The 18,236-nt window shown below is 39.2% G+C and overlaps 1 protein-coding gene across 3 annotated transcripts in view; it reads left to right on the top strand.

The window, feature by feature from the left end:
- ABCC3 (ATP binding cassette subfamily C member 3) overlaps window positions 1-18,236 on the top strand; it is a 48,306-nt gene that overhangs the window by 16,602 nt on the left and 13,468 nt on the right. Inside the window, exons 5-16 of one of the 3 annotated variants that reach the window (XM_068654711.1) lie at window positions 1,092-1,217; window positions 2,007-2,068; window positions 3,278-3,409; window positions 7,528-7,746; window positions 10,010-10,187; window positions 10,416-10,577; window positions 11,594-11,686; window positions 13,012-13,215; window positions 14,435-14,581; window positions 14,989-15,076; window positions 16,096-16,162; window positions 17,838-17,964. In XM_068654711.1, coding sequence (XP_068510812.1) covers window positions 1,092-1,217; window positions 2,007-2,068; window positions 3,278-3,409; window positions 7,528-7,746; window positions 10,010-10,187; window positions 10,416-10,577; window positions 11,594-11,686; window positions 13,012-13,215; window positions 14,435-14,581; window positions 14,989-15,076; window positions 16,096-16,162; window positions 17,838-17,964 — 1,605 coding nt within the window. Of the gene's footprint in view, window positions 1-1,091; window positions 1,218-2,006; window positions 2,069-3,277; window positions 3,410-7,527; window positions 7,747-10,009; window positions 10,188-10,415; window positions 10,578-11,593; window positions 11,687-13,011; window positions 13,216-14,434; window positions 14,582-14,988; window positions 15,077-16,095; window positions 16,163-17,821; window positions 17,965-18,236 lie in introns of those variants that run through there. The other 2 variants (XM_068654712.1, XM_068654713.1) reach the window with 2 other exon arrangements.

Here is an 18,236-nt window from a genome sequence, read left to right as displayed (position 1 = left end):
CAAAGCAGATTGTTTCAGTGATTAGATCATCAAAGACTAGGAATGAAAGGAAGTATTTGGAAAACATTAAGGTGATTGCTTCTCCTCAGTGAAATCAGTGTTGATTCTGTTTGGTGATTTTTTTATACTTTTTTTTTTTTTTTTTTTAACTACTGGCAGTGTTATCCTTTTACCAAGGATCTTGCTGTGTCAGACTGTTGTAAATATTCCAGCAGAAACTGAATCAAACCTTAAATGACAATCTGTGTAAAGCTTTTTCAGAGGGTAGCCTCAATCACGGTGAGACCCTCTTGTACACTACTTAAAGTCAATTTTAAAATTGTGGTACTGGGGAATAAGTACAAATATTGGACTATAAATGCTTGAATCCTTAATCATCTTAAAATTCTGTGTGCAGAGCCTTAGAACATCTGTGGGTAATATCCCTCTTGTTTTTGCAACTGTCGAGGACCAAATAAATATTCTTTCTCTTGCACTTAAGGACTAAAAGTTTTAAGTGAACGAGAGCATGCACAATGACACTGGGTTATGAAAGAACAGTGTAAGGGACATGCACTCATAGCAAGAAGTTTTAAGTCAACTGCATACTCAAATGAGTGGGAAAGGAAATATCTCTAGAGCAGATGGAACTGTTGTTATACAATGCAGTGCTTTTTCTTGTAGCTTCTTCTGAAAGCATTTGACATTGATTGCTTGTCAGAGAGAAGATACTAAAGAAAATGTATGTTCTCTGATTCGGGTTGACAATTTCTATGCTTACGACATGATCTGGCAAGAACCCCTGGAGGTAATTTAAAAGGATGTCATGTAGTCCCGATTCCAGAGGGTGTCTGCATTCAGTGAAGATGCATAAGCACTTTGAAGTTGACAGAATTTAATGAAAAGCTTGGAGATAAGCATTTTCTTAGGCACTTTGCAGAGTATGTGCATACTTTTGTAAGATAATTCCTGCTAGCAGCTACTTCACAGTATTCAACTGTAGGGGAAGAAAGGAATTGCCAAAAGAAGCTGAAACAGACAGTGTGTCTATGTGTGTTGTGGGTGGAAATACAATAATAACAACCATTTACTGTGTTTCTTTTTCCCTTTAGGGCCATGTAAATGAAAGGTTCAGGTTTGCCACATTTTACATCTACTTTGCTTTGATAATCATTGAGTTGATTCTTTCATGTTTTAAAGAAAAGCCTCCATTTTTTTCCCCTGTTAATACAGACCCTGTAAGTATTTTTATTTGCATTACTTATACTTTACAGACTATATAATGTTTTGAGAGTCCTAGTGAAAATACTTGTAACTGAAAAAAGCTTTGGATTGTCATTGAGATTCCAGCTGTACTTGGTGACCCCCTTAAGAAGCAATAGGTATGGACAGTACTAGTGACACATCATGGAAAAAGGCTTCAAATCCCATTGTTAATGACTGAAACCTGTGTGGTAAAAACAACTCTCCTACTTGCTGCTTCATAAATTTCGTTTATGAAAACTAAAGTGTAGTATTAATTACTCCAAGGGTGATTTTTATGAAGATGGTTTTCTACCTGCTTAACATTCATTTAGCTGAAGTCTCTCAGGGTTGACCCAATAAACCAATTTTATATGTGTTGAGAATAGATATGGAAAAACATTAATAACAGAAGGTATCAGTGGTGTCACAGGTTAAATTTCTTCTCCGTTTCATAAAATGGTCTCTATAATTAGATTTATTCTTGAGCCAGACTGAGAGAGAAACTGAGTTCATTTCCTGAATGAAAATTTCAGAAACTGTAGAATGACGCTTCCCTTTATGTAAGTGTGATTTAAAGGCAATATATTAAGCAATTTTTAAAGATGAAAGGAGTTCTGCATGACATGGGAAATTAAATAAATCAATTTTTATGTCCTTTTAGGACATAGGTACATACATGTAATATACCGTATAATATAGCAAAACTGATCAAAGTGAGCTGTTGTCTTGTTGAAGTAATAGTATGTATCTTGATTTTTTTTTCCCCTATAACTTTACCATAGAATCCATCTCCAGAGTTAACTTCAGGCTTTCTCTCAAGATTGACGTTTTGGTGGTTTACAAGGTGAGCCTCTCTTTTCAACGTGTTGGACAGCTGACAGCCCTAAACTCTATTTATGATACGTGTTGTACAGAGTTACCAACATGGAGGTTTTTGTCCCTGCAAGTAATTGATGTTGGATGCTCTTTCATTCACAGCACTGTCAGCGCTCTTACCATTTACATGTTTACAAACCACTTTTAGAGTGCTCATACTTCCCAAACTTCTTTTCTGAAAAGTATGGTAACAATTTTGACATGCCTAATAGGATATGCGGTCTGGTTATGTGGTCTTACCGCATGCTGGAGTGTGACCTGAAAGAAGTTGTAAGACTGTGTTGCACTTGCAGGTGATAGTGGCAACTTTTCACCCAGCTGAGATGCATTTTGTTTCCTGTTCAGGTTCATGGGTGAATGCTTTTTAATGAGGACATTTCCTGTGCAAGAGGAAACTGGGTTATATATACAAATGATTATTCCCAACTGATGATACTGCTGTAATATGGGATGATATTAAAGATCCAGACATGAGATTGTTTTCTTTTACTCCATGATAAAGAAGTGGCATAGTTACCAGAGGTCATGTTAAGACTTGTGTTTTTAGTAGTTGAGAGTGTTGAGATCTTCTCTCTTCCATCCATGTAGCTTTATTGTCCTGGCAACAGCCCTGTAAAATTCATTTTAGTTAGAGTGAGATCTTTCTAAATTTCTAGAGTTCTGAATTTTCAGCTTTCCTGTAGAGATTTATGGCAACTAGATGTTTCTATCCCTTGGCAAAATTTCACTTACAGTTGTAGTTTTCATTTATTTGGAGAGAGTAATCTGATTTTCCTTTAATTTATGTGAGCTTTACTTTTGCATTTTGTTCACTTCTGACAGTTAATTCAGATAGACTCCGTTATTTTTACTTCTAAATCTTCAGTATATTCATTTAACACCACAGTTTCATTCAAAGGCTTTTGAATGTTGGCTCTTGTTGTATTTTATTGAAAATACCACTTTAGGAAAAATGTACATGTAACGAAAACTATGTAGTATCCTCTCCTTAAGTGCAAGCATAGAGATGAGGAAAGGGAAATGAAGGCATAATTATCACTTTTCTTCTGCGGAGATGTATCTTCTTGCTTTTGTTAGCTAACTAGTCCCAGAGTTGTTGCTAGGAGTTGCTTTTTTGCTTTTTTTTTTTTTTTTTTTTTTTCAAACTGAGTTAGACTGTTTTTCTCCATATATGCAGCATGGCAATTCTTGGTTATAAAAGACCCCTTGAAGATAAGGATTTGTGGTCACTGAATGAAGAAGATACTTCGAAAAGTATTGTACAACAGCTAAGTAAAGAATGGGACAAGGAAAAAGCAGAGTGTAAACAGTAAGTATACAAACAGTTCTGCGAATGGGGATTGATCTGAGTCATTTCAACATTAATGAGCTGTTCATCCCTGGAAGTGAGCCAAATAAACGTGGCACTTGTCTCTTATTCCATCTGTTCCTCATTAATATTAACAGTCAAATTGGCTTATTTTAATATGTCTAGGCAGAGGCAAGCAAGAGCCCTCTGGGGCTTCTGTACCACCTACACACTTTTTTAACTAGGTGCTTAAAATCTGCATGGGCAGGTAGTGTCATTTACCATGTGGAGAAAGGCTGAAGATGTGTAAGCAGAAGGGGATGAGTTGGTTGGAGAGGAGAAAATGAATAACTTTCATTATTGAGCTGGTAGATGTCTAACCCTATAATTGCATCCCTCCTAGGCATGTTAGAACACAACTTCTGGGCACCATAAAACAAAAGGAATTCTTGATTATCGCCATCATGAGGGTTTGGCCTGACATTAATTTTAGCCTGAAGGCTCTCAGCAGTAAATAATTCTTCACTTCCTACCAATAAAAGTATGAAACTATCCCAACAAGTGAAGTGTTTGGTGTATATATAGGGAGAGGAATAGTCTACTTTAAGAGTTGAGACCCTGCTCCTGTTGCCTCAGAAGTTATCAGCAGAATTCCCATGATCTCTGGTGGAAATGGAATGAGGGTCAGAATTACTTGCATATAGTTGCATCCATGCTGGAGAGGATATCCTTTTTATTGCATGTTCTGTCCCAGTCTAATCTTAAGAAGTTACCTATTGTGTAACTGTATTTCCTTCTCTGTTCCTAACTCCTTGGTTAGTGTCCAAAACGTCTCCAAACAAATAGATGTGCTAATAGTGTGTTTCAAATGAAAAATGTCAATAAGGAGGATGCCTGGCCTTCCATTTCCTTTCATTGTGGAGATTTCTTCTCCATATGGAAGCTTTCCTCTGTTATTTTCTGTGCATATCCTTGCCAAATTGGAAAGACCCTTTTATGTGATAATATTAGGAAAGTCATAAGCTTTTTGGCAAGGCTAAATATGATGTGGAGAGTTCCACTTCACAGCTAAAATTTGAAAGATTTCCAGCACTAACACCAGCAGCTTGTCCCCTAGTGCTGTGTGTGTGTGTGTGTGTTGTGGTTTTACTTTTGTTGGTTGGTTGGTTGATTTGGTTTTTTGTTCACTTAATGTCTCTACTTTTACGGTGTGGAATAGCGTGCATTGTCTGGGTTCTGGTCTCTTGCTGCCCAGACATGAATCTTAGTCCCCCAGGCTTTCATATAATAAGAGCACAGCCATTTTACAGAAGTGCCTGGGGTCCAGGAAAACTTTTGCTGGAAAACCAGAAACTGTGTCTGGGGTTTTGTCATGGGGTTCATTGCGTTTTGGAAATCATTCATACAAACTGGGGCCAGTTGGCAATGAATTCAGCCATAAATTCTGGCTTACACTAAGCTCAGGTAAAATTCTGTGGAGACTACGTTAATGAGCCTGAGGTGGAGAAAAGAGCAAAAACAAAGCAAATCCCTGTACTCTGGATTGCTGTTTCAAGTAACTCTGAAAGCTGGGTGGCTCTGTTTATTCTCCATTTATAAGTAGGCATTCTTAATTACTTCATGTCAAATAACATCATTGGTAGTTGCTTGGAAGCCATTGGAAAGGCTTTTCTTTTTTTTAAACTCTGCTGATTAGGTCTGCTCTGGGTAAGGTTTTATGATATTAAAATGCCGTTTCAATTCCGCATGTGTAGAAAGTGTCATGGAAAATATTTGCAGTGTACATGGTAATGACTTCTTTCTAAAAAATTAATCAGTTGCAATTCTGTCATAGCTAAAGCTTCAGACTTATTTCATTGTAATGATTATCATATTCCTATTTTACCTAAACCTACAAAACTCCTTTTGCGTATTGTTTCACAGCTCTTTTAAAGCACCCTTGTGAATTACTGTTAAATAATTGCTAATAATTGATTCTCTACTAATGAGTTACAGAATAGATCAGTTTGGATTTAAGTCAGATCACTGTGGATTCAAATCATTATTATAGATAATAATAATAACAATAATAATAAAGCATGCTAGTAGTCCTTTTGCTTTTGCTCATTTGACTGTATGGCTGAAGTCTCTGCTTACTTTACTGGTAAGTGCATTGCTGCTTCTGAGAAAGCTGGAGCTGTGCTGGAAGGATGAGAGCACACTGGAACCTATTTCACCTCACTTTTTAGTTAGCTTCTGATTTTAGAGGCTTTGCTTATGTAGATGAATTGAAGATAATAGTGCCTTGTCATTACCACTGAGAAAGCTATGTGTTTCCCATGAGATAATCAGCATTTATTATCTGCCCAGCTGTAAATAATGGAAGCCACGCACATGCTTTTTGCTTGGAGAAAAAACTGGGTGTGACGAGTCCCACACACTGCTGAAATCCTGGCCTCACCTAGCTACCCATAGTAAACACTAGATGTGTTTTTTCTCCCTTTGGGATTTTTGCTGCAAGAGATCTATTTCATTGCTGTTAGCTCACTGTAATAAACATTTTTAATAGCACAAAGCCATGGGCAAGTAGTCCTGTTTCTCCTTCAGTGCGTTTTAACTGCCTGGTTGTCAGAAAATAAAGCTTTACTCATAAACTCTGCAGGTTTGATCTGGAAGAACAAAGACTACACTGTTTATTCTCGTCTAAAACAAAACAAAGCGATAAAACAAAATTCTGTCTGGTTTAGGTTCCCCTACCCCACCCTCAAACTGTACTGCAAAGAAATTGGGATTTGCACATGCCTTCGTTTGAAAGGATGTGAACAAGTTTCTACCTGCGGGCTGTTAGCCACAGCAATCATTCTGAACTCTCGTAGGCTGTTGGAATTACCAGCCTCTGTAGCCAGCCAGCTCCAAAAAAATCTGCATGCTCTTTATGAAGAATCATAAATCCCACCTCACTTGGTAGTACTTGCAAGTTATTTTTCAAATGCCTTTTTTCTCAACACTAGGGTCTCTCTTCCATCTGTCCTTTCTTATAAGGCTTATGTGTCCCTGACTCGCATTTCCTTTCCTCTGCTCCACCTGGATTTGGGATTTAAACTTCCTGGCTGATGTTCATGGAATTATTCTTTAGGTCCCGTAGCCCTCAAGACGCCACAGCAATTTGGGACATGTTGATAGAAAAGCTGCCAGGCTGCTCTTTGAGAGTAATTCACGGAAGAGGTAATTTTTCAGAGCACCCAATCTGTATTGATAGGCTACAGGAGTCAGGCACCTAAACCCAAGAGGTTCCGCTGTTAAACTTGCCTAGAGCCCTGGAGAGCAGCACAAACTTTTTGGGTGAATTTTTCCTTAGTCATTCTCAAAGATCTTTGCAGAAGATCTTGCTTTTATTGGCTTATTTTGCATTCGGAGACAGTTAACAGAGTTTTAACTGCTTGATTTGTCATTTGAGTAAACTTTAGGCAGCTAAATCCAGAGTTTCTCTTCTGGAAGGAACTTGGTCGTCTGTGTCCCAGATCTCAGAGATAGCTCAGCTTTGGAGGTTTTTGTTTTGCACTATGGTTTGTACTCTGTTGAAAAAGTCCCGGGAATGCAGACCTCTGAAGTGGGCTGTGCCTGCTTCCTCTCGCAGCTTGGCATGAGGTTCAGTGCCTGTCTCCAGAGGGACTCAGACTTCTCAGAAAGCAGCTGTGCTACCAGATAAAGGTAAAGGTTTAGTGCAGCAAGTGACAGAATAAAGAATATTCTCAGAAGGACTAGGTGAGGGTGCCTATTCGTGGCATGTAAATACCAGCTGTTAGAGGATCCTTTTAGAAGAAACTGGAGATTCAAGGTCAATTTAGTTGTCTGCCAAAGGAAGTCAGCCATTCATCTCCTACTCCTTTGGGCCTCATTCTCATTCCTAAGTGATTGGCTTTCTGGCTTGTGGGGTACACCTCATCCTTTTGAGGGGTGTTGTGCAGAAAAATAAAGGAAATCAAGACTCAGCACACAAGAGTGGCCTCTCCCTGAATGTGTCCAGATCTTGCCAGAGGTCCTGCTGTAGCAGAGCAAAGAAAGGAGCTAGGTTTTTGGATGTCACTGCAGTACTGTACACATAGGGCAATGACGTTCTCATCATCAGTTGTCACTAATTGATTGATGTGTTCCCCTAGGAAAGAAGATGTGACATATAGGAAGAAATCTAACCACGTACTGAATCATGTTGGTGATGGTCCAGACGAGGCAGAAGTTCTGATTAGAGACAAGAAGCACAACAGAAAGCCTTCCTTCCTCAAAGCTTTGTTGAGGACCTTCGGACCATACTTCTTAATCGGCTCCTTCTTCAAGCTGATACAAGACCTACTTTCTTTCGTCAACCCTCAGCTCTTAAGGTTGGTTTACTGTGTGAGTAGTTTCTATGTGCAATTTCTATGGAGGCTTGGCTTTGGCAAGCAGTATTTATTTTTGAAATGCACAACTAGTTTCCCTCACAGTGCTGCATGTGTAAGTTTCCCCACCTTCCCCCTGAAATGCCCTGAGACAGGAGTTCTTTATTGTGGACTAAGCTGCAAATTGGACAAGCTTCTTTGAAATGAAAGATTCATAAATCACCCATCACCAATAGACAGCTTTGGATTACAAATTACCTGTTGTGCTGTGCAACAGTCCAAAGTAATTTCTTCCCAGTTCTAAAAGATTATTTGTGAAATCAATGCAGAGCACTTCTTGCTGGATCCAGTAGTCTCTGTATATCTGATACCCATATGGGCTGTTGGTGGTGGCAGCTGTAGTGTGACAATACAAATAAAGTGTGATGCTCAAGTACGTGGTGCTTTGGCAGTGCTGCTATCATCTGGGATAGATTTTGGAGACTTTAGATGAGCTTGTGCATTCTTAACAGTATGTAGTGATGAGAATGTGCAGTAAATTTCCAAGCAACAGAAAATAATGGTTAAAAAAAAAAAAGAGGAACAAAAAAGCAAGAGCTTGACAAAACTGGTATGTCCTCAAATTCTCCCTGAATGAGGAACATCACTATTTTCCATCTTCAGGGACACTGGTCATTCAGATCCATAAGGCTATCTGCACAATCCCCACATTTTTCTCTCTGTTAGTATTATTCCTGAGGTGAGAGTGTCACCAGATAACGATTAACTAACAAAAACATAATGAAACATTTCAGAGAATGGCGGTTGCTTTCTACCAAACCATCACTTCTTGTTTCCAAACCTATGGGAAGGCACATGGTCCTGTTAATGCATGAAGGGTTTGGATGGAGGCCATAGGTGAATGTAGGGAAGGGGAGAAAGGAAGGCTCTGTTTCTATACGAGTGTCTTAAAATAATGTGGAGCTGTGTTCAGAGACAGTGTTGTTTTGTGGGTGGTTTGTGACATACCCAGACACTTGCTGAAAAGAGGGTCCAGCCCAATATGGTGACATTAATAGCTTGCAGTCTGTCTTCTTCCAGTGTCCCTAGTGAAGAGGAGGCAGCTGGCTTCCTGCTGGGAACACATTAACTATAGTCTATTCTGGGAATTTCTTAAAATTGCATAAATTCCTGGATATGTTGTCAGTGATATCTCAAGGCATATGATGGGGAATTTCTGCTCAAGTCTAAACTCCTGCAATTCTAGTGGCAAAAGAAAATGAAGAAGCCATGGCTGTCTGGCAAGTTACACATAAATTAGTTTTCTGTTTCTAAAAAGATTGCTGAATCTTGAGGAAGAGTTTTTTCTTCTGAAGCTGTCCACTTAAGGCATGAATGAACGGTGTTGTGCAAAACAAAGATCTCAGACCTGAAGCTGAAGCAACCTCATGCTTCTAAAGCAAGGCTTTGGGCCTCCCTAGTAGTTTCCAAGTGTTATTTCCCCCCTGCTGGTTATCTGAATCAGGGACTCAAATCTGTTCCTCTCTTATTTTGAAAATTCAATTCTCTGGTCAATAGTCTGGAGTCAGAAATGTGATTTTTGAGAATGCTGGATGTTGCAATACGTTGTTCTGCTTGTTTTATGACAGCTGTTCAGGTCTTGCAGGGAGAGCAGCTGTCTGCAGTAAAAAATGGTTATTAATGAAAAATAACCAGTTTAGTAGTACTACAGTTTTACTAAAAAAAAGTGAGAGTAGAGAACTTCCTGTGCATCCATCCTGAAGGATTTCTTTTAATCTAGCTTTTTTTTTTTTTTTTTTTTTTTTTTGTGGGAAAGCACCCCAGGCAGAGGTGCTTGGGCTGCTGGAAGAGTATTTGGGAAGGAGGGTGGGAAGCTGGTTTTGCCTGCTTTACTGCAGTGTCCTACTATATATTGTTCACCTCTTGCCCTGTGGAGCTGCTTGGCAAAGCCCAGACACGGAGCCGTGTGTTTGAACACCAGATCGCAGGGGAAATCTAGACTTTCTCGTCATATTTCATTTTCTACGGGCTCACTTACAAATGGACTTTCTCACTGGCAAAGCTCAGGTTTTGCTGTTGTATCTTTGCAATGTTGCTTGGCTGAAGTCATAACTCAGCTTGCATCCTGGAGAGCTGTTTACTTTTTGTGGCTAGAGAGAGGATGTGGCAGGATGCCATAGCTGAGGGAAGCTATGTTATGTCCCATTAAACTTGCTGTATGTTTTCTTTTTTTTTCCTTTTCCTTCCCTAATGTTCTGAAAAACAGTGTATTAATCAGCTTCATTAAGAACAAAGATGCCCCAGCCTGGTGGGGATTTTTGATTGCAGCTTTGATGTTTACCTGCGCTGTGCTGCAGACTCTCATACTTCACCAGCATTTCCAGTACTGCTTTGTTACTGGGATGAGGCTGAGAACTGGGATCACTGGAGTGATATACAGAAAGGTAAGACTGGAAGCATTTTGTGGGCCAAAACGCAAACACAAGCAAACCATGTCATGAAGTCTTTTTCTTTGGAGATTAAGAATTAATGTATGTGAGAATCATTTTATTCTTGTTGGTGAATCACATTCATGGGGAGTATTGTGTTTTCTTAATTCTTGAGGATTTCTTTTCTATCTTTCTTCATATGTGTCAAGATTGTGAATCCAAAGAATCTCTCTTATTTCTCAGTCCTTAGTTATCACAAACTCAGCAAAGCGCTCATCTACTGTTGGAGAAATTGTCAACTTGATGTCAGTGGATGCCCAACGCTTCATGGATCTGGTGACTTTCCTGAATATGTTGTGGTCTGCACCACTCCAGATATTTCTAGCTTTGTATTTCCTCTGGCAGGTACAGACATTGTCACATTTCTTCAGATTTTTTTTTTAAATGACGTACAAGTATAAAGATTTTTGATCCTTTGACCTACCACTGCTTTTTTATAAGCTTATTGTTCTGCCTGGTTTTGGTAAAATAACTTTCAGTGGTGTACAAGATCGATTAGTTTCATAGCTGTTTTGTTCAGCTGACAGGCAAGATAACACATCTGAAGCCAAAGGTAGCCTTTATATTTCCTTTGTCCCTAGGATGCTTTGATAGGTGCAGTTTTGGACTCATCACTGTATTCCCAGTAGTAGATACAAATGAGAACTCGAGGAGAGTGCTTAAAAAACAATCGTACAATCATATTATGCCATAACAAGAAGTTTTGCGTGAGTCAGCGTGAAACAAATCTCACCCGGAATAAACATATTTTTTTCCATTGCTTCAGTTAAGTTTCTTGTTTATTCCATGTTTGGTTAGAGCACTGACTTTCCTCTTTAAAATGTTTCTTTGCAGTTAATCACTGTAAAGCAAGAGCACCAATGTAACTATACTGATTTATTCTCAAGAGCCATAAAGCTGCAGTAGTTAGCGGTTTGTGTGTGCTCTTATCCATATTGAGGGCACTGGGTTAATTCAGTAATTACAGTTCCCTAGGTCAGGGAGAAGTCAGTGGAAAAAATCCCTTCTCTGTAGCATATTTGTTCCTTTCTAGATTTGCTCAATAGCTCTGTGTCTGTGTTAGCTCAGACTTTTTTCCCCTCCCACTGGGAACCACTTACCAGGTAAATCACAAAGCACTCTGCTGTCACCAGTACTGGTGTAATGGTAACTCGGGATGGATGTTGTCTTATTTTTCGGTCTCCTCGTTGTTGTGTGGAATCAGAATACTTCACCAGGAGGAGTTCAGCTGCCTATGCAGAATGCTCACCAGTGAGGCAAAGCATTTCAGTTTCTGTAACCTGCTGTTGTTTTAATGCTCGCCATAGGGGATAGCAGCACTTGGGTACAACAACAACTTACCTTTTTTTCTTTCAATCAAGGCTTTAGGGCCTTCTGTGCTGGCAGGAGTTGCTGTGATGGTTTTACTTATCCCATTGAACTCTGCAATAGCAATAAAAACCAGAGCATTCCAGGTAAGGTACCAGCAGAGAAAGTGGTATTATCTAGATTTCTAACTGTGCTATGAGAAGTGAAGGCATCAGCAGTGTCTTGGCCATTTCTGAGGTGCCATTCGCACTACTTGACTTAAAAGTAAGATTGTGCTGATATGTTTAATAACTGTATCCTCTCAGATAGTAGTTTTTCCATAGTGAATCAAATGCTATTCAAAGGTGTGGCATTGAGTCATTGACTCACGCTGCTGGAACAGCTTCTGGCGTTAGCAAGAAGTTTTTATCTCCGTATCCCCTTCATCTGGCAGCTTCTAGGAACATCTAGGGAAAGGGCAGATGTAATTCTTTGAGCTATGAATGACTTTTTAGAGATGGAAAAAGAAATGTGGCAACGTGTTTCTTGTATTAATGGCCAGTGTTGACTTTCATCACTACTGAGCTGGGGCTAAATTTGAATTATTATCTTGAGCTAAAAATATCTTTTATTCCTTTTTTCCCCCCTTCACTTAGTCTCTAGTCAAGAAAGGTTGAAAAAACAATATAATAGTGCCCTCTGGCTTTGTGCTACAAAACTCTCATAAGTAGTTTGTGCTGTGTAGCTTATCAGTGGCTGTCTGAAAGGTTTAAAAGAGAAATCAAGCTACTGATGTAAAAAGGGTAAGAGCTGGAAAACAAGTATAAATGATAATATTTAAACACAACCTTAGTAACAGAGTGGCATTATTACATGCCTTAAAGAGACATCCAGACTTTCCATTAAATCTCTTTGGTGCTAACAAGTTAATAGTAGCATTCCTTTTTTTCCCTTGCCCACAATAAGGTGCTTGGAGATGCATAACTAGGTGTGTGTGAACACAATTTTTCATTTTGTCCGTACTGCTGAGCAGGGATTTGGTTTATGTGAAGTAGCTGAATGAAGCACTGTGTTCTAGTGTATAGAAGAAAAATAAACTAGGAGTAACCACAAATTTCAAGGGATCCCATGAGAAATAAAACTATGCATATCAGGAACAAAAATCTGAAGAAATCAAAGGAAGTAGGGTAGTATTTTTATGAAACACCTGAATCTTTCGTAAGGGTGGTTTTGAAAATGTAACTCCTAACACTGAAGATGACTAGAAGGCTTTCATACTCATCTTTTCAACAATTTTCTTGGATTCCTGGTTTCTTTGGAAGTACAGACTTGCACAGTGAGTTTACTGATAATGGTCTGGCTTTCTTTAATCTCCTTCTGCATCCTCTTTAGAAATAGCCCAAGGACAGTTGCAGCTATGAGACAACATGTTTAAAGCTCTCATCTAGTCATTCCTGTGACACACTGTCTCCTGTGTTTACCAATAACCTAGGTAGAACAAATGCGGTATAAAGATTCCCGCATTAAATTAATGAATGAGATTCTGGGTGGCATAAAGGTGCTGAAGCTGTACGCTTGGGAGCCATCATTTTCAGAAAAAGTGTTGGAGATACGAAGGAATGAGCTGCGAGTTCTGAAAAAATCTGCCTATCTCAATTCCTTGTCCACCTTTGCATGGATCAGCGCTCCATTCCTGGTAAGTTGAATTTGCATGATTTTTTTTAAATTGTACAAGCATATTGTTGAAGGATATGTGAAGTTCATAAATAGGCCCTCTACTTGCCAATTGTAAGTTGGAATGATATATAAATACATTAAAAAAAAACAAAAACTTATTCATGTGCTTTGAAGCAAGGTTTCTATTTATCTAGAGCCCATTTGTTAATCAGTATCAAAGTATTTATTGGTAAAGCCTGCCAGTGGAAGCTGAGAATAGCTGTCTCAGGAGAATTTCCAACCACTTCAAAGTATTTCCCACAACAAATTGAAACTAGAATTTGAAACATCTGAGATACCTGTGTATAAGAGTCCTCGCCAAAAAGCTTTGAGTTGGTCGAGTCAGCGTCTTACGCTTTCATTTCTGCTTTTCTTCTTACAGTGCTCTGTTTTAGTGGGAGAAGGAGCTGTTAAATTATGCTACTACCTTAGGAAAAAAAGTCTTAATGTAAAAATATAAAGCCTGAATGTCACGTTGTCAATTCTGAAATGATTTTTTTTCCTCATTTTTCTTTATTTTGCACCACGATCCCTTTTGCATTAAGATTTTTGGTTTGCATGCATAAAAACATTCAGATAAGTGCTTTGTCAAAAATGTTCTTAGCCAACAGTTCTCAAGATCAAAGGCCCAACCCTGTAAAAACGTTCTTAACGGCCTCCAGATCATGCCTCTTTCGTGTTTCCTTCAAGTTGGGTTCAGTGCACATTCCTCTGCCTGCTCACTGCTGGTGTACTGCACAGGGAGGTACCTTTGCAATGCATGGTCCCTGCCATACAGCGAACCAGCAAATAACTTGGCTGTTACTGCCTTTCTTATTGATCAGTAAATTTTGTTTGCTTAGCCTGAAGTTTACAATGGGTAAATTTGATTAGGTGGAGCTGGAAATGAAGCCAAACCACAGCTAGATAAACACTTATTTGAATTTACCAGGGTTCTGTAGTTCACCAACTAAAGCTCCTAGTTCACCTAAACGTTAGCCATTAGTAATCTGACGGTTACTTCATTCTGCATGCCTTTTTTTGTTGATAACAAATATCAAATTACTCATATGACAAGCATGTTGAAAAGGTCAAATATGGAGAATTTTCCTGATATTGTTGTTGATACGTTTATTTCTAATATGCTCCGTGCTTGACTGCTTTTTAAAATGTCAAAATGTTACACACATCTCGCAGTAAACTCACCTTCTGGCTTTCAGGTAGCATTGACAACATTTGCTGTATATGTCTCAGTGGATGAGAAGAATATCCTGGACGCAGAAAAGGCTTTTGTCTCCCTCTCCTTGTTTAATATCCTGAAGTTTCCCCTCAATATGCTTCCACAAGTCATTAGCAACATTGCACAGGTAAGGAAGGTCTGCTGCGTAAGTTCTTTCAGACACAAAGAACACCTGATAGCTCTGATTTCTGGAAAGCAGAGCTGCCACGTATCTGCCTGTTAGCTAGCTTTCTTTCCAATATGCTTTCATTAGTGCTGCCATGTATCAGAAAGCTAGACATCTGAGTAAGCTTGTGTGCGTGGCATTTCACATATGTAAATTTTGCTTCACTCAGATGAATGTAGCTTCGTCTAATAAAGTTCACAGTTAAAAACATGAATTTCAGCATAAGACTGCTTGCAGGGAAAGAATGAGTCACTGCTCAGGAAGCCCATGGGGTGGCTTAAGCCATTCTGCATGCTTATCTTTTCTGTAGTAAGAGCATTAAGTCCCCATTAAAAGAATGACAAAATAATGCTGCTTTCTTTTCTTAGACGAGTGTTTCCCTAAAGAGAATTCAGCAGTTCCTGAGTCATGATGAGCTTGATCCAAATTGTGTGGAAACAAAAGTGATTGCACCAGGTAAAGAGATCAGAATTTTTTTAAACTATGTTAATACAACAAGCATCTTGTGTTTGTTTTGGACTGGCTGAGTTAGCAAAAAAATAAAAAGCAAATGACAACAATATTATTTATTTTTTTAATTTCTTCTTTGAAGAATGTGCGTTTTATCATGTACTCTATATGGAAATTACAAAAGCTTCTGGCTCTGTCTTTGAGCTTTGCACTACATTTGTTGGGCCTGAGTTTGCATCTGCAATCTAATGGTTGCTAATGCCACTGAATAATGAAGTGCATCCACTGACTAGGGTCAACAAGACCTTCTCACACCTTTCACACTGCACAAATGGTCAGGAATATTATAAACAGGAGTTCTGTTTTATTCTATTGCAAGCACAATATCCTAAAAGAATGAGCAAACCATTGGAAAGCTGTGTTTTCTCCTGTAATGGACTTTGGTGATGCTACGGTTTGAAACCTCTCGTGTGTGATGCGGTGGAGGAGGAGGAGGAGGAGGGATGGCTGTGTAGCTGTCACGTGCTTATTGTTATACACCGCTCCAACAGGAGGTGAAGAAAGCCTGCAGATCTGTGACTTGTTATTGTGGCAAGCAAAAAGCTGTGCAGAGGCAAATTTAATCTGAATCATCAAAGCCAACAGCATGCTGTTGGTCTCCTACTGACTTGAAAGTGGTTTCTCAAGTACAGTTGTGCTAATGATTGCACACGGATTCTGAGAACTACTCTGAGCAGCAAATGTTGGGACCAGCCTCACCTAGACAGAGTGAAGCAGGACTTTTCTGCTCCATAGGTCTGTAAGCTCACTGTCTATAGCTTAAGCTGCAACCAGTTATTTTCACTCTTATGAACATTCCCGTCTCGTGACCCAGTGCAATCACAAGACTGTGCTTCCCATACCAATAGAAAAGGGAACTGCAGTGTACATGAAACCTGTAAAGATTCCTTTGTGTGCAAGTCTCTCAGTCATGCTATTCCGTGTAACAGTTTTCCTGCCTTCTCTGTTGCATTTTTGTCATGCAGGCTATACCATCTGTGTTAAAAATGCAACGTTCAGCTGGGGAAAGGACCTTAAGCCGTCTTTGAAAGAGTAAGATTTCTTTATGCAACTACAATACATCTACTTGCTTCCCTTTTTTCTGGCGTTTGGAAGGTCTGTTTGAAAAATGTCTGCTAATATCTGCAGGCTTTTTTCTGAGAGAGGTTGTTACCACGTGCCCCATAGTGCATCTCGTCTGACTTTAAAACACGTAGCTAATACTCACACCTCACAGTATTCAGGCATTACAGAACAGTGCTGTAAAGCTTTAACTCCACAGCAACCAACCTAGACTAGTTATCTATTAAAGGACAGAAAGGCTAGGTAAATTTCTTAAATAGTTTTTTTGTTGTTGTTGTTTTAACTGAAGCAGTGGACAAATTAAATTGATCTGATTGCTTATGAAGGCAGTTCTGATGTCTGGGTTTGGGTATAATTCTAGCTCATGGGCATTTTAAGGTTCTTGTAGCAGGCTCATCCCTGTGGCTATACATATGCCATTTCCAGGCTATGGAGGAGTACGTTTCACTCTTTTGCCTATTTGTATGAATACAAACAAAATTTGCCTGGAAGCATATACTTCCCTGTATTATGCTTTGTTGCCAGATCAAAATCACAGAAACTTGATAAGTATTCATAGACTTCTTAGTCTGAGCAGCTCGTGATGCTGTGCTGAGTTTATTACATTAATAGGCTGTTCATGGATAACCTGCCAGCAAGAGGCTTAGAGCTCAAAGGAGCTGCTTTGGTTCAGGCAACCAAATCTACAGTCAGGTTGACTTCAGTGTTCTGAGTTCTGTATCAGAAAGAACCATGCATCTCCAGCACAAATTGCTAGCTACCTGGGCCTAAAAATTAATTGGTGACTTCCTAAAAATAGCAGTAAGGCAAACCTCAGCCAGAGGGAAAGAATAATGGGAAGAAGGAAAAACAAAAACAAAACAACAAAAAAACACATTGCTTTTAAATTTTCTTGCTTTCATGTTTTTAAAAACAAACAAACAAAGCATTCTTGCAGTGTGCAAAATATCAACTACCTCCTGGGGAAGAATCTGCTAAAGCATTAAAGCCTTAGTTCTGCATCAGGATCTTTGCAAACAGAAGTTCTGGTCGATTTCATTAGTGAAAGACACTAAAGGCAAAGAGACTGTGTCCATCAGTCACTTCCACATCACCTTCAGAACTGGGACCTAAAGCAGTACCTTTTACGACATCGTGGGGAAAACAGTAAAGGATCTTTTTTTACTGGGAAAGATTAATTTGTCTTTTATAATTGTGAACCCTGTTTATTAGCACTGGGAATATTTTAGTAAAATGGTTTGGACATTTTTAGGTGTGATGTATTCACTCACTGCTTCAGCACAGTTGCTCCTGGTTTTTAAAATCAAACCCAAAAGATTTCTGGAAGATTGCTTTCAAAAGGCTTATTAGCCCTGTTTGGTTTGCTGATGGACTGATGTGACACAGCAAAGGGTCTTAGAAGGCTTGTTACCAATCCCCCTGATTTACAACCAACAAAACAGATTAATGTTGGGTTTCCATTTACTCCTGCAGTTCTGCCTGCAGTTGACTGTGGATGAGAAAGGGAGGAGAAAACCAGTGACCAAGCTATGCTTACTATACCTGGTCAGGCTGATTTGTCACTGTGTATTTCAGGCCATTTAAAGACCTCTAATGTCTTTAGTAAACTAATATTTAATTAATTTCCAGCCTGTTTCCTCCACAGTATAAATCTGTTGGTCCCCAGTGGTGCTTTGGTTGCTGTTGTTGGCCATGTTGGCTGTGGGAAGTCTTCTCTGGTGTCTGCGCTCCTGGGTGAAATGGAAAAGCTGGAAGGAGAAGTGGCTGTGAAGGTTGGTATTGTTTCTAATGCCATTTAGCAGTGGTACAGAAATGTGCTTCTTATGCCTACCGTTGCTTGCAGTGCACTTCAGGCTGGAGATGAAATTGTTTGCTCCTGTGTCAGCTTGTCTGTGTGTTTATTTGGGTTTTGTCCACATCTGTTTACTTGTGTTTTACATGAAATTACTTTCTTGATTCCATCAGCTGTAGATCAGCAATTAGTACACATATGTACAATTTGGTTATGTATCAAACAGGATCTATATATGTGTGCTGAAGATCT

Source organism: Anas acuta, chromosome 18 (assembly GCF_963932015.1).
Source record: "Anas acuta chromosome 18, bAnaAcu1.1, whole genome shotgun sequence".
NCBI lineage: Eukaryota > Metazoa > Chordata > Aves > Anseriformes > Anatidae > Anas > Anas acuta.
This window is presented reverse-complemented; position numbering and strand designations above follow the sequence as displayed.